Source organism: Caloenas nicobarica, chromosome 9 (assembly GCF_036013445.1).
Source record: "Caloenas nicobarica isolate bCalNic1 chromosome 9, bCalNic1.hap1, whole genome shotgun sequence".
In the NCBI taxonomy this organism is placed as follows: Eukaryota; Metazoa; Chordata; class Aves; order Columbiformes; family Columbidae; genus Caloenas; species Caloenas nicobarica.
The window spans coordinates 7,420,615-7,435,057 of record NC_088253.1 but is presented as its reverse complement, the minus strand read 5'-3'; the positions used below and the strand labels follow the sequence as shown (position 1 = coordinate 7,435,057).

The following is a 14,443-nucleotide window of genomic DNA, read 5'->3' as shown; positions in this document are numbered from 1 at the left end:
TATACAATATGGGTTTAGAAACATGGATGGCTTGATTGCTTGTTTATTATCAAAACCTTGAGAGTAACATAAAATATTTCATTATAAGACTTTGCATATTAGCATGCAAGAAGTTATGTGCAAGATATCTATTGTCAGGAAAACTATATAACAGTATTCTATTCAAAAAAATCACTCAAACGGTTAGCTACCTGCAGTGGGATTCACTCACCAGAACAAGTGTTTAGTGACATGATGGCCAGAGGGGAGAACAACTGCATGCAAAAAATCTTTTTTGCTTCTTTTTTTTTTTTTCTCTAGTACTATTAATTCACGTTAACCTGCATACTTTGGACTTTCTGGAATACTATAGTCTTCAGTGGAACATTTTCCATCTTCAGTATTTATTGGAACACTTCTTTTTCATTAAGTAATTTACTATAATTTACTATCCAAAGCAAACATGCATTTTATGGTAACTGTAAAACATCCATTTGAATGGTAGCTTCTTCCCAGTTTTTTTAATTGATTCTATTTTGGTTGGACTTACCAATATGAGGTATCTTGTGAAAGTTTAATCTAAGACCATGCTGTTTTCCACACTGTATTTTAGAATGGGATGATTATTGCTGATATAAAACTGGGGAAAAAATGTCCTTCTCAGTTTACTTTAAAAAGAAAATGGTGTCTAACTTTATGCCTTAGACACATTGGCTCAAAGAGAAGTAGTTCTCTTAGTACAATCTGTCATGTCTTTCTACTAGTTTGTAATTTATTATACTTGATGTGTTCAGGAAGTTTTCTTTTAATCCCGAACCCTGTTAGGTAAACAGCAGAAATGCAGCTTTTTGCCATGTATATTTGTTTGTTAGAGAGGATGTATAGTTTATCATAATAATTGTTTCTCTTCATGTGGATCAGTTCAGCAGGATTTATTTAATGTAAATAATTAGGATAGCTTTAGTTAGTCTTTTACATGCAGTCAGGATGTAATGTATTTACAAGGTCTGGATATTTGAGTGTAAACTTTTCTTTGATTTCCTCCCATCCTCCTCTCCCCCCATGTTATGTACAGGTAAAGCAAAGTAGCCAAAAGGATCTGCAAATGCTCTTTAAAGTTCACAGAAGGCACTGCAAATAGAATTAGATTAAATTTAAAGTGACTGAATTTCAGCTGCTATAAATACTGAATGAAATTTATCATTGTGCAGAAGGTCAAAGACAAGGACTAGATACCTCTAAAAATTTTATTTATTGGTTTCCAGATAGACATACACAAAGCTCAAACAGTGCTTTCTGTTGTAATTTCTACTGAAAATGGGGGATAAGTAGGCCATGCTCTTAGACTGCTTGTTCAACAGCGTACCTTTTCAATACTATATGTCTTGAAATAATCATTCTAAGAATCAACCTGTAGAGTAGAACATAGCGATAGCTACAGGTGACACTACCTGTAGGGCTTGTTTTTTCCAGTTCTTGAAAGCATTTACCTATTTTTTTTTTTGTGATTCTGTAGGGTAAACCAAAACTGTGGGTGACTTGTTTAAGTACCGGAAGGAACTGATGTACCACAAACAAAACTTGAGATTGCTTGCTGGAGATTTGGTGTTGAATATTGAAATACTCTCCTTGCTTTTCCAGTGAAAAATCAAGAGATACACCAAAGAGCAGTTTGGTGTCAGTGAGACAGGTGTCTGGCCTTTCTTAGAATATTCACCAGAGGGATGATATCAGGGTTGTGCAAGAGGAAAAACAGTAACATGCTAGCAGTCATAACTAAAATACTTCCATATAGTAAAACAAACTAGCTCTCCCTTCTCTTACACACAGGTGGCCTTTTCCAGAAGAAACTTCACAGCAAATCGTCATAGCAAATGGTATAATTTGAACTAAATTTCCACCTTTTTGGTCTGTGCCAAAATGTCAAAGCTTGCCTTCAGGCTGGCTTAATATTCAAGTGGGTCATTAAGGCAACTGGGGTCTATCAGAAAAAAGAGGCAGACAAGAAGATGCCATATTTAATCAATTCAAATGGAACCTGGGGCTGTAATAAGGTCTTTATAAAGCAACAGGTCACACTGTGTCAATAAAAACATCTGTCAGCTGTTTAGGACAAAAGAATAGATATTTTTTTCTGGTTATGGGGAGGCAGGAGGGAGAAAGGAATGGATGATGGACACAAGGTGCAACAAATGAACAAAATTTTACTTGCCCTGGTTTAGTCTGTGAACCACATACAAAGCCTAGCTATTGTAAAGTGTAGTAAATCTTATTTTAATAGCAGCAGTTAATAACTTGCCCTTAATAACTGCAGAATATGTTATGCCTCTGCTTCCAAGCTAAACTGTGATCACACTTGTGCATTCAGCTCTTTTACAGGGGTGAAATCTAGTGTCTCTCCTATTTGGAGAGAGAATAGCATGTGAGGTGCTAGGTCCATACTTACATTAGGTGACAGAATTAGTACATTAAAGCTAAAAGCTATTTCTTTAGTAGATTGGACAGCTTTACACGTAAATGCCATTCTTTCACCTCATTCACTCATCAACAGTTTTTAACTGCAAGAGAGAGTTTGACTAGAGGAATACGGTGGCACAGCATGGATGGATAAATAAATGACTGAGGGAGGTATATGGCAGTGAGAATGATAATGTCTAAGAACCTGCTGAATCCTATCTTACCTACAAACACTGTCTCTGAATAGAAATGAAGATGACTTTTTGGGGAAGAACACTCATACTGGGAATCAGGGCAGCAAGTTCAATACAGACTTTATAGGATAGAGATTTGCAGGCTGCTATGACATTGAAACCTGGTAATAATGGAGAGAGTTGTGACCAACCAGTAAGTATGACATGAGAATTAAAAGGAATTGGGAAGAAAAACAAGTGCTCAAGAAACTTGATTAATCTAGCAGCAAGCAATTTCAGATAGAACTTTTAGTTTGGACTATTGCAGTGAGATGACTGGTGTAAGACCTGAGATGCAGAATGTTTTTGCTTTATTTGGAGAAAATGAGATATTCATTTTGGGATCTTTGTAATTTTACTAGCCCTCTCTGTGACAAGGAACTGACAGCATTCTCCCCCAAAGCAAGATATGCCTAATTCAGATTAAATTCTGACTTTTTTTTTTTTCCCTGTTTGATTTGGTGACTTAACAGCACTTTGTAATTTCTGCTCTTCTGAAGGTGGCATCTTTTCCAGTGAATAAGCTATGAATTGCCTGACCTTCCTATGTGATAGGGGAAATTCTGAACTCTGGGTCAGTGATAGAACATGAAAAGAACTCCTCTAGGATGGTAGGATGGGGGCATAGAGGAGAAAGGAAATATCTGAAACACTGATTTCAGACATTTAAAAACACCTCATCTCTCAAATGCCGAATTAGGGATGGAGAGAACTGCCACAGGCCAGGTAATCTCTCATAACTTGATAATCAGAGGTTAGCAGGCTGTATGTATAATCAAATATTCAAGTATTGCTACTGTAAGCAATATTCTGTTTAACCTTTATTTCACTTTGAGAGTAGCAGTAAACTTTATCACTTGTAGCAGAGGATTGTGGGTTTTTTTTTCTTGGTGAAATTAGACAATATAGGACACTTCACAAGACTGTGAAGTTCCTGTGGGCTGAGACTGAGCTCAGGCAGACTCAGTATCCTGCTATGTTGGCAAAGTCAGTGTTGTGGCGGAAAGCACAACTTCAGTTTGTTGGGTTTTTCCCAGTTAAGGTCATCCAAGTGCATTCATGTGGGTTTAGAGCAGTGAATGTGGCTGTTTGCCATCATTGTGGTCATTTATACAGTGGGAAAGAAAAAAGATGTTTTTCTTCATTTTTATGAAGTTTGTGTATCAAGTGTCTTGCTTTTTATTTATGTTAATTTAGTGAGGAGAAATATATTAAAGACCAAATAAAACCAGGGAAGTTATTTAATAAGCTGGGCACATCTTCTGAGACCTGACTTAAATTGAGAGCCATATTTTTTTCACAGTACCGTAGCATATCACTGCACTGTGGCTGGCATACAGTGGTTCCAAAGCCTAGTGGCATTGTATACTCCCATAGCCTACCATATTGGGGAATAAAGCAAATTACTGCACCCTTTTGCTGGCATAAGTTAGTATGAAATACTAGAAACACTACTATTTCTGGTGTCTAGGGTGTTGGGTATTCCATACCATGCTATAAAATAAGATAAATTTTACAATTAAGTAGAATATTGCCTCAAACAAAAGGGACTAATGTAGGAATTAGTACAGCTCTCTAAAGACAAAGGACTTTTATTTGTATTGCATGGGGGGATCTTGAGATTGGCCCTGGGGAAATCATGGAAAGGAGGAAACAGGTGAGTCTGTATTTAGGTTAATCTACTTTCTGTGAAACTACCAGGTATAAACCTGCTGCTGCAAGTCATCACCTCTGTTAACAGCTGTGAAACACTGGCAAAAGTAGCAACATTTCCATCCCACCGTGGTCTCCTTCACAGGGCAGTTTTCTTTGGCTTTGTGCAGGGTTTCAAAGTTTGGCCCACTGAACATCTGCATTCCTGTCACTATTCATAAATCAGATGAAAATCACTGTACGAAACCTGGCTGGTCATAGTTTCATGTGTACAAGGCTATGCTGTTTTCCCCTAAAACAATGTGTGCGCAAGCCTGTCATGAGCACTTGGAATTTTAGAAGAGATATTGCAGGTGCAAAATGAAGTGCTTACCGTAAAACCAGGAAACTCCAATTGCCTCCATCAGAACAGCAAACAATATTGAAGTCCCAGCTGCAAATGTGTCCAGAAGTGTGAGCACATAGATTCCACCCTGGCATCGGGGAGTTAAAAGGTGCAACAAAACAAAGTTACAAACAGAATAATCTCAGTAGTTTAGTATCTACTTAACAGAAATCTGCTTTACTTGAAATGTTATCTTAACCCAAGTATTTTAATATGGAGCTGATGCTGCAGACCCGTGTTCATATTTGCCTACAAAATAGTGGAATCAGACTTGCCGCTCTTTTAAAGATGCTTCTTTTCACCTACGTCCCCACTGAACTGGGAAACGGAAGCCTCAGCTTAGCACAATCAGTAAGTGCTCTGACAGCACTGGCTGTTCAGGAGAATGCTCAGCAGCTTGTCGGACAGGGCCTGTCTACAGCGGTTAATGAACATCTCCTAAATGACTGGCAGGAATGGAGTCCTACAAGAGTTTCCACAAGCCATTCTCACTGTGTTCCTAAGGCAAATCATTCTGTAGTCAAGTGAACCTGCAGCCTTAGACTGCTGTCTCCTTTTCCCAGAGTGCCTGGATCCCTGTTTTCCAATGTCCGTGCAAAGGGAGCAGCTGCATGTTAAGTCTCTGTTACCACCCCAGCCACGGAGGCAGCTTTTCCCTGTTTAGTGTCTTTGCTATGGCATTAGCAAGTCTTTGCTCAGTGGAGAGAGTGAACGAGATCATCTTCCTCTGCAACAGCACATTTCTGTTCTTCAGTGGTGCATGACTGAGGACTTTTTAGCTGCAATTTGTCCCATTTTACAATGTGGTATGAATTTGTGTAAATTACCTCTCATTTTATTTGGTTCAGGCTAATGAGAAATGGAAGACCATGGTATATTCACGTGTTTCAAAATGAACCTGAACAGAGTGTTTCAGGACTTTCTTTGTCACGTGTAAACAACAGATGTCTTTGCGGTTGCAGTAGATTTTCGTTAAAATATTTTTTTATACAACCAAATTTAATCTATGTCTGTTCACAAAAGGAGCAACAAATGAATTATTTTCCATGTTTTACCCATGGTAAAAATAACACTTGTACTATTTAGATCTCTAGGTGATTTTAATCTCTGCAGTCAATCAGTTTTCTTTTTTCTTATAAAAAAATGTTGTTTTGAAACAGCTGTGCGTATTTACAAAAATAGAGAGAACAGTTCTTAGGCCTTGTCTAGGTTTTTAATTCTGTGGGGACTTGTCCGGAAACTGAATGAACTTTGGCTGTTATGTCAGAAAGAAAATGTTGCTTATTGAATGACATTTGAGTTTGACCTCTTGTTTTTGCTCTACACCTGCTCTAAATGAATGTCTCTGCTATCAGACTTAGTAAAGTGAATGACAAATATGGTTTTGTAAGAAACATGTTTTGAAAACACGGCCTTAAAATTTCGGAGGACAGAATCAAACAGATTAATTCAACGTGATGGTATCACAAGGGTTTTTCTTTGTATTTTGTACACGTTAGAAATGTTGTTCAGTTATGTGAACCAACACATTTGGACAGGTCTGGCCAGTTTTGTGCATTCCAGCTGCTGGGGTGAACTGAAGTCTAAAGAGGTGCTGTGATTTTAAAGCTAGAGCTAGGTTGTTGACTTGAACTGCTTTAGCTGACTTGAGGGCAGTGGAATTGCACCATTGGCACCTGTTTAGGTTTTTAACCACGGTGTTTCTTCTGATCTTGTATTTCAGGAAATTTTATTCCAATTGAATCTTTGAATAAGGAAGGAGCGTGTTCACTTCTTTAGGTAACAATGCAGAGAGCGTGGTATTAAAAGGATAGGTATTTTAAATGATATGTCTGTTTTTAGTGTCTCGAATGTTTTCCAGGTTGAGGAAACTAGAGTAAAAATATCGGGGTATTCTCTGAGAGTAAAAAGAGCTCTGTTATTTATAAACTTATGCCATTTCAGTCATCTTAATAGACCTGGAAATAATTTCTAGGGAAGGGGAGAGGTTCGGCACACCTACTTTCATGAATGCCTCAAGTTTGTTGTCTTCTGACATTTTTGGCATCTTTGCTTACAGGGCTTTTTTCTTTTTTGTCAAAAAAGTAAAAAAAGGAAAGTTCTCTCCAACCTAGAACACTGTGATTGTCATCTTTTAATTAGTTGTTAAATCCTAGTGAGGCAAATCATTTAGGATGATGGTAGGAATAAATACAGGTTACTAAATGTTCAGGGTAAATTATCTGTGTGCTTTTTATGGTGCTAAGAGATAAGATCTGGGTACATGAAAGAACATGAAGAAACACATGGTGGAGAGATCATTATTCTAAACTCTTTTCCCAAGAAGTGAGTGTTTCTTATTTGTTTCGAGAGTGGCCAGATGACTGAGGGTCTGGTCACTTAAAATTCTTAGTTCCTCACACAGGAGTAAGCACTCAACACAGTTCTATTTAATGTGATTTAAACAAACAAACAAACCCAAACAAAAAACCCCCAAAACAACCAGAAACCCAAACAAAAACAGTAGCAGGCAGTTTTTTTGGAACAAAGACTCGTAGGTTTGCTTGATAGCTAATGATCTTGTGCAAAAAAGCAGAGAAGCATCATGCAGATAAGACTAAAAGTAACGTTCTGACCATGAGTTGTTTAAAAATTAAAATTTTTAACAAATCACCTGAGCCTATTCACACTTCTGTCTGATCAGGTTAAGTGCATTTTTAAGGTAGCTTGTTGATGGAAACTTTTGTTGTACTTACATTGGTGATGCAAAAAAGGGCAAGTAGGAAAGTGCCAAAAGAAATCCCAAAGGTGAAGAGCTTTCTGTGCTGCTTCAGAATTTGGAAATCATCTGCCAAGCCCGTGATGACGGCCTCCATTCCGCCCATCTGAAGAAGGGGAGGGAAGGCAAGACTTCTGGTTAAATGCTAGTGATTGCTGTAAATACAGACCAGAGAATGTAAACCAGCTTTGTTAATTCACAACCACCCTATGATTTCTGACGTTTCAGCTCGGACGTTCTGAGGTATCATTTATTTTCTTGTGCTAGAGAACTGAGTCAGGGAACTGGACGTCAATTGCCATGGTTGTCGTCTCGGTAGCCAGATCCTCTGCAGACCCTTTGACTCACCAGGGTAGTGAGACAGTACTTTGGGGAAAATAATATACATTTTAATATACTTTGGAGCAAAAGCTGGTAGCTTAAGTAACCAAACTCCTTAACAGATTTCTAATACAAAGACAGACACAACAAGCATTTAGGGGAAATGTACTGAACAAAGATTCAGTTTAGGCATTGTTTAACCAAATCTAGTTCCACAAAAACCTTTGCAGACCTGGAAGAATCACAACATAGGAAGCTTGATGTAATTTTTTTTCTTGTTGTTGACAACATGAAAGAATTTTATCTTTTTTCCTAGAAGTTAATGCTGAACATTAGCCATTGTTTTGCAATATATGAAAGGTACTTTTCAAGTTTTCCTTGAAATTGCTGGGTCATATAGGTGGTTATGAATTTTAATTCCTTTCACCAAAGAAAGCGTTCTGCCTCCCCCTCCACCACCAAGTTGGAAAATGAATTCCAGTCTCCTGTCATAATAAATAAATTTATTTAATATTTTGGGGAGGCTGGATTCCATTCTTTTTCAGATGCTGAAAGATTATGGCAAGACCTAGAGTGTTTGGTGCAAGACAATAGTTGGTTAGCAGGTGCTGATATAGCCTGTCCCTTTCCCATAAGGATTTGATAAAATCAATATCTCTGGTTGAAACTGGTAGCAGATTCCTGTCTAGAGCCAAATTGCTGGGGGCAGTGGACCTCTCTTTTTTTTTTTTTTTTTAAGGTAACTAATGTTTACAAGTAAAATGTCCCAAAACCTACTGTAGGCTTGTATTTCCTAATGTCTTGGGAGGGCATCAGTGAGTGCCTTGCAGTTAAGAGGGTTTAATATTTGATGTTCTCAGAAGTTGTTACCGTGTTGGCACTTAAGTGGTCTTGGAGAAGTTGAAAATGGAAAGAGACAGCTTGGATTATTTGGGCTAAGGACTACTTCTTAATGTGTCGTGATTTATTCCCCTTGTTAATTCTGTATGCCAAGTTTTATACAACTCCAAAAGAAATGTTTGCAAACATTTGTTCCATTTTCTGTCCTTCTCATTGTTGCTTGCTTAAAATTGCATGATCAGATTTCTCTTTGCTTAAACATTTTGACAGTTCCATTTCTAGTACAGATGTCTGTATTTCTATGCCAGAGCAGACCGTGAATAAAAGTATTCATATATAATTTTTCCTCTATAACTTTGACTTATTTGATTTTTAGCTTTAAAAATTTTAATTTTCCTTTCGGGGACTTGATCAGTCAAATGTAGGGGGAGAGCTGAGAAGACCACCATAAGAAAGTACTGCATGGCCTGAGTTTTCTTATCTGAATGATGAAAAACCCTGAACAAAACGTGAACCAGCAGTTCCTTCAGCTTTTAGAAAGAAAGAGCTAAGCTTGGCCACAGTTTATCAGTTCACAGTATTTTCATTAGCTCTACAAGAAAGAGCCTTCTCCACTGTAGGAAAAGTGGGTTCTGCAATCTAAAGCCATGTGTCTTTGTCACTCAAATGTTTCTTTACATTGCCCTAAATTATGTCTGTGTGGCAAAGTTAACTGATTTGGATCTAGACACTTTTGAGCATGTATTTTCTTCTTAATTCTTCCCTGTTCCTGCTGGGTCATTCATGCCCTTCACTATGCTGAACCCTTCCTTTCCATCCTTCATGTTTTCTTACAGCTGAAAAAATGGCCAAGCTATAAACTCAGATGTAATCTGGCCTCAATGTTTTGAATAAGGATCCAGATCTTAGTGTATAAAGATAAACTTCTTTGAACCTGAGCTGGAATCCAAAAATCCAAACTCTTTGGAAACATTTAGACCTGAATCTGACCTTTACAGCTTAGACCTCACTCTACAGGATCTCATTGAGCTGTTTGCCAATGATTATCAAAGCTTCCTGCTGCAACCTCATTTTTCTTAGTTTTGTTCTCAGTGTCAGTTCATTCCTTCCCTTTCTTGTCCTTGAAAATGGATGAAGTTTTCTGAAGTTGTAAGCAATGGAAACACTGTTTTTGCCATTGTACGTTCAGAATGCTGAAAGAGACTTTTATGCCTTAGAATAGTAAGGAAACCCCTACCCTACTAAAAATGATGACTTTTTGTTCATGGTTCACTATTCCTTAAAGACTCTGTTTGTTTTTTTCCTAGAAATTAATCAACTTTTAGCCTGAATATAACAGGCTTTCTTGATGCCTCTTTGGCAAGACCAAAGCAGTACAAATGACTTGGGATATTTTCTGGGCTGAAGCTTCTGTCATCCTGAATATCAGGGTACCATAAAAGTCATCAGTAAGACAGCAGTAAAATAAAACCACTATGGGAATATTCTGGTGTGATTTTAAAATTGACTAAATTTACAGAAGATTCTGTATCATTGCTTGTAGAAGAAATCAGACTGCCTTCAGATATTGTCTGTCTTGAGCAGATTAATGAATTTCAGCACATGTAAAAATGTCTTCTAGAAACCGTCCTACTCAAGGTTTTACTGTGGCTTGTGTTTTGCAAGTTGGGTTTCAAAACCTTCCTGCAGGTTGGTGGTAGTAATAGTTCATAGCGGCGATGTTTGGTCATACCTTTAAATAGTAATAATTGTTGATGAACAGCCCTTCTGTAAGGTCATTAAAAAAACTCCGCAGTGAGTAGCTATTTGCTGGCTTATAAAAGATTTTCTCTTTTCCTAAACGTCTTAAATATTGTGAGTCTTTAAATATACGGCCAGGTGTAATACTATTGGTATGTTGGCTGTGACTGTGAAAACAGATTCAAGGAATGTGCAGAACATTTATTTGAAATGTAATAAAGCCCCTGTTTAAGCTGGATACCTCTTCAGTTACGGAATATAAAAGTAAGGGAAAAATGTCAAGGCTAGAAGGAGAAAATACTCACAGAACTGTCAATGCCAAGAGTAAGGAGCATGATGAAGAATACCACAGCCCAAAATGTAGATCCTGAAAGAGTTGAAATTGCCTCTGGATATAGGATGAAAACTAAACCAGCTCCTGAAATAGAAAAGGAGAAAATAATGTATTACTAAATGATGTTTCTTATCTTCAAAAAAGTGTTAATTTTAAGATAAATCATGAGTAAGTTGACTTTTACAGCAGTCCACATCACAGTGAGTAGCTGCTAAAACAAAATTTGTGTTACACCAAAAATATATCCAAAATACTTTAATAATGTACTCGGTTTTGTATGGAAACAAACAACTCCCCCATTCTTTTCCACTTCTGATAATCTTTTAGAGGATTCACAACCTTACTAGCTATTTTTCAGCTGGCAGGAGAACTCTTGGATGTGATGAGAGATACAGGAACTGAAAACATGGGTGACCTGTTACTGGTGAAAGACTCTACAGCTGAGCTTACCAGAACCATCCAAAACAAAAAACCAGAGCATTGAACAGCAAAACTTTCACAAGATACTGCGCAGTGGTAAATGCCTGTTTGTTGCACAAGCTGAACTTTTGAGGGGCAGGATGTTGGGGAACCTCAATTCAGTGGAGGTGGGATGGATCAATACCATTTGGAGTTCACATTTCAGCAAGGCATTTATGCACAGAGTTACAGTTCCAAGTAATTTAATTCATGTCACTTCCATGAGATTTTCACACACTTGTTTAAAACAAATATAAACACGTTTGCCAAGAAATGGTGGACAAAAGGGGGTAAAACTAGTATAAAATACTTACCTTCAGTGGCTACATCCTCAATTTTAACTTTGTGCTCATGAGCCATGTAGCCCAATATGGAGAAAATTGCGAATCCTGAGATGAAGCTTGTGACACAGTTAATGGTACTAGTCAGCAAAGCATCCCTAATGATGGAGAGAAGAACAGCCCAGTAAAAACCAAAACAAACCAACAAAAATCCAAAACCAAACCAAGAAAAAACAACCACCAAACTAAACACCACTTTAAGAACTAGATGGGGATTGTCTTATAGGAAGATTCTTGTGGAAATGCTAATTGTGCAATTATCCTGAGGACCAAAAGCTCATATCAGCATACTATGCTAGAAAATGACATACTTTTTACTGCTTTGATTTAAAATGGAGTTCTGTTCAAAAAAAATCAACAAAGCTATATTAAATATTAAGATATTAAAAAGTCATGTAATCACCCTCACTGGTAGCCATAACATAGAAAGAGAGTGGCCTGAAGTGAAAGAGCCTTACTATTCATTCATTCATGTGAGTGTTTTCAGACAACTCCGGGAGTGCATTTTTTAGCAAACTGTGCTGCCATACAGATGGCAGTGGATAACCATCCTTAATCTGTATTGAGGTCCCTTCGTCTGTGAAGTCAGCTAGGCTTTTCTGAAAAAAACACAACTCTTGCTTATCAGATTGTTGCAATAGTGAATTTAGTTTAAAGGTTAAATATTATACAATGTGCGTCGTATAGTGATGATTGTACAAAATTCTGGGGTTTAATCTGCCATGGTATTACGATAGATGTGTGGGTTTCCATGGGTGTTCCTGGTAAACCCCTGTTAGTGAACCCAGCTGGAAGATAAGTAGACCGTCTGTCTTTAGATGTCTACCTGATCTGCACAGTGCCTGGTATGTAATCTTTCATTGCGTATGACCTTTAGAACAGAGGACATGGCTTTGTGAACATCAGTGATATTTAATAAGCAGAAAGTCAATATTATTTCCTTTCATCAGTTACACTACCCAAAATCATAGGTGCCATACGGCAAACTTTATCCTTTTCTTTATATTATTTTTATAGCACTGAAGAATTTATGTCCTGCAATTCTTAAAGTGTGTTCCTGGGAGAAGGCTGTAGGATCAAGAGAGACTGGATTGGACTCATAAACTCAAATTCTTTTCACTTATTAAAGAAGAAAATTGCTAGATATTTGTCACTGATAAGATGGCAATGGTATTTCTCGTTTCCCACAATTCAAAAATGTTCTTAGGCAATTGAATAATGCTTCTTTCATCTAGTCAATAACTGGATTAAGTGATAAGCTAACTCTCAGTATTTTGCATGTAAAACCAGATCATAATTTAAGTACAAATTCTCATATTTTATGGCCCTGATTTTCAGGATTGTTACCCTACCTTATATTACTGACACTATTCCTCTCAAGTAGGGTGTGTCGAAGCATAGATGGGAGAGCATAGTGTTGAGTTATGGCCTTCATTTGGCAATAGTACTATTTCAATTTGTTCTGTTTCAAGAAAGCATTTTGAACAAAGTATGTCAGCACATCATAGAGTTATTTGACCAAAAGAAGGGTATTTGTAAGTCTTGTAAATGCTACTGAATTGAAACTTGCTTTTCTGGTTAGACTAAAACACAGTTTTAATGAAACTACAGATTACTCTTATAGGGAAGGCAAGACTTATGAAGCAAAACCGAAAAATACAGTAAGCTAAGAACTAAAACGTGATTTCACATGCAGTCTGTGATGTTTTCTTAGTTCCAAGTGGATTTTTTCTATTTCAGAGCAAAATGAGAATACAGAAGCAAAACAATTATAAAGGGAGCTACTATGAGATTAATGCAAAATTATTTGCAAAGACAATAAATCATATTTTGGCAGACTGCTATGACTAGCATTCTAACTGAGAGGTTCTCAAAGCTGGTAATATTACCTACTGCAAATCTGCTGGCAACCTAAAGTTGCTCTGGGTTAAGTACAAAGTTAGTGGAAGTATTCCACAGTTTTGGCTTTCAGTCTGTTTAAAGCAAATCTATATATTTTCTTGTAGCTTTTCACTTTACTGTTTTTTTTCTGCCATCCTTCAGTTCACAATGCATTTCTAATACACATTCTTTCTGAATTTATATTTCATGGGAAATTTTAATGTGATACTTGTTTTCATTCCAAAATGGAATGTTAACAAAAATTCTAAACATTGGGAGTTCTCAGGAGGTGCAGAGCAGTTCTGTTTTAATTACTATGGTGGTGATTCAGCAAAACACAAGCTGACTTGATTTAAAGTGTTTTCCTGAATTGGAGCTCAACATAAAATATCGGAAATGTAATCCTAAGGCACAGAAACGCTTCTGGAAACCGGAATCCTTCTGGTTTTAGTTCCTGGAGCAATAAGAATTCATCCTGTGTTCACTCTTGCTCTTAATGGTACTTTTGAAAGGCAAACAGAAGCACAGTTTATACAGCTGGCTATAAAGTCCAAACCCAATCCCATTCTGTTTTGCTGTAGAGCAGATATCTTGGCAGGTTCCTGTTGCTAAAATTGCAGTAAGGAAGACAGTGTTTCGAGATTTGAGTTTGTTCCTATGTCTGCACAAGACCAACCAGCATGAATAAATGACTGAAGATAAAAAGATAGCTTAGTACTTATTCCAGCTGCAGTTAGAGTAAACAAGTATCATTCTGAAGCAGTAATAAAATAATAGGCTGTCTCACCTGTAACAGTTGTTGTCAAACTTATTGTAACTGGCAAATGCAATTAGAACGCCGAACCCAGCTCCTAAGGAGTAAAATATCTGAGTAGCTGCATCAATCCATACCTGCATAATGACACCAACATTGTCAGTTCAGTCCAAAAGACACATCAGGGAAATGCAAGAGTGTACAAGGCAATTGGCTTTTGAGAAATGATCAGCACTGATGCTTAGGGGAGTGTAAGTGCTTCTCAGCCCCCATGAGATGTCACTCAGAGCACGGTCGCGGCCCAGGAT

The 14,443-nt window shown here is 37.4% G+C and overlaps 1 protein-coding gene across 2 annotated transcripts in view; it reads right to left on the bottom strand.

The window, feature by feature from the left end:
- SLC6A2 (solute carrier family 6 member 2) overlaps positions 1 to 14,443 on the bottom strand; it is a 70,223-nt gene that overhangs the window by 12,795 nt on the left and 42,985 nt on the right. For both annotated transcript variants that reach the window (XM_065640724.1, XM_065640725.1), the window contains exons 6-10: positions 14,169 to 14,272; positions 11,474 to 11,598; positions 10,672 to 10,784; positions 7,443 to 7,571; positions 4,696 to 4,795 (exon numbers count right to left, since the gene is read on the bottom strand). In XM_065640724.1, coding sequence (XP_065496796.1) covers positions 4,696 to 4,795; positions 7,443 to 7,571; positions 10,672 to 10,784; positions 11,474 to 11,598; positions 14,169 to 14,272 — 571 coding nt within the window. The remainder of the gene's footprint in view (positions 1 to 4,695; positions 4,796 to 7,442; positions 7,572 to 10,671; positions 10,785 to 11,473; positions 11,599 to 14,168; positions 14,273 to 14,443) is intronic.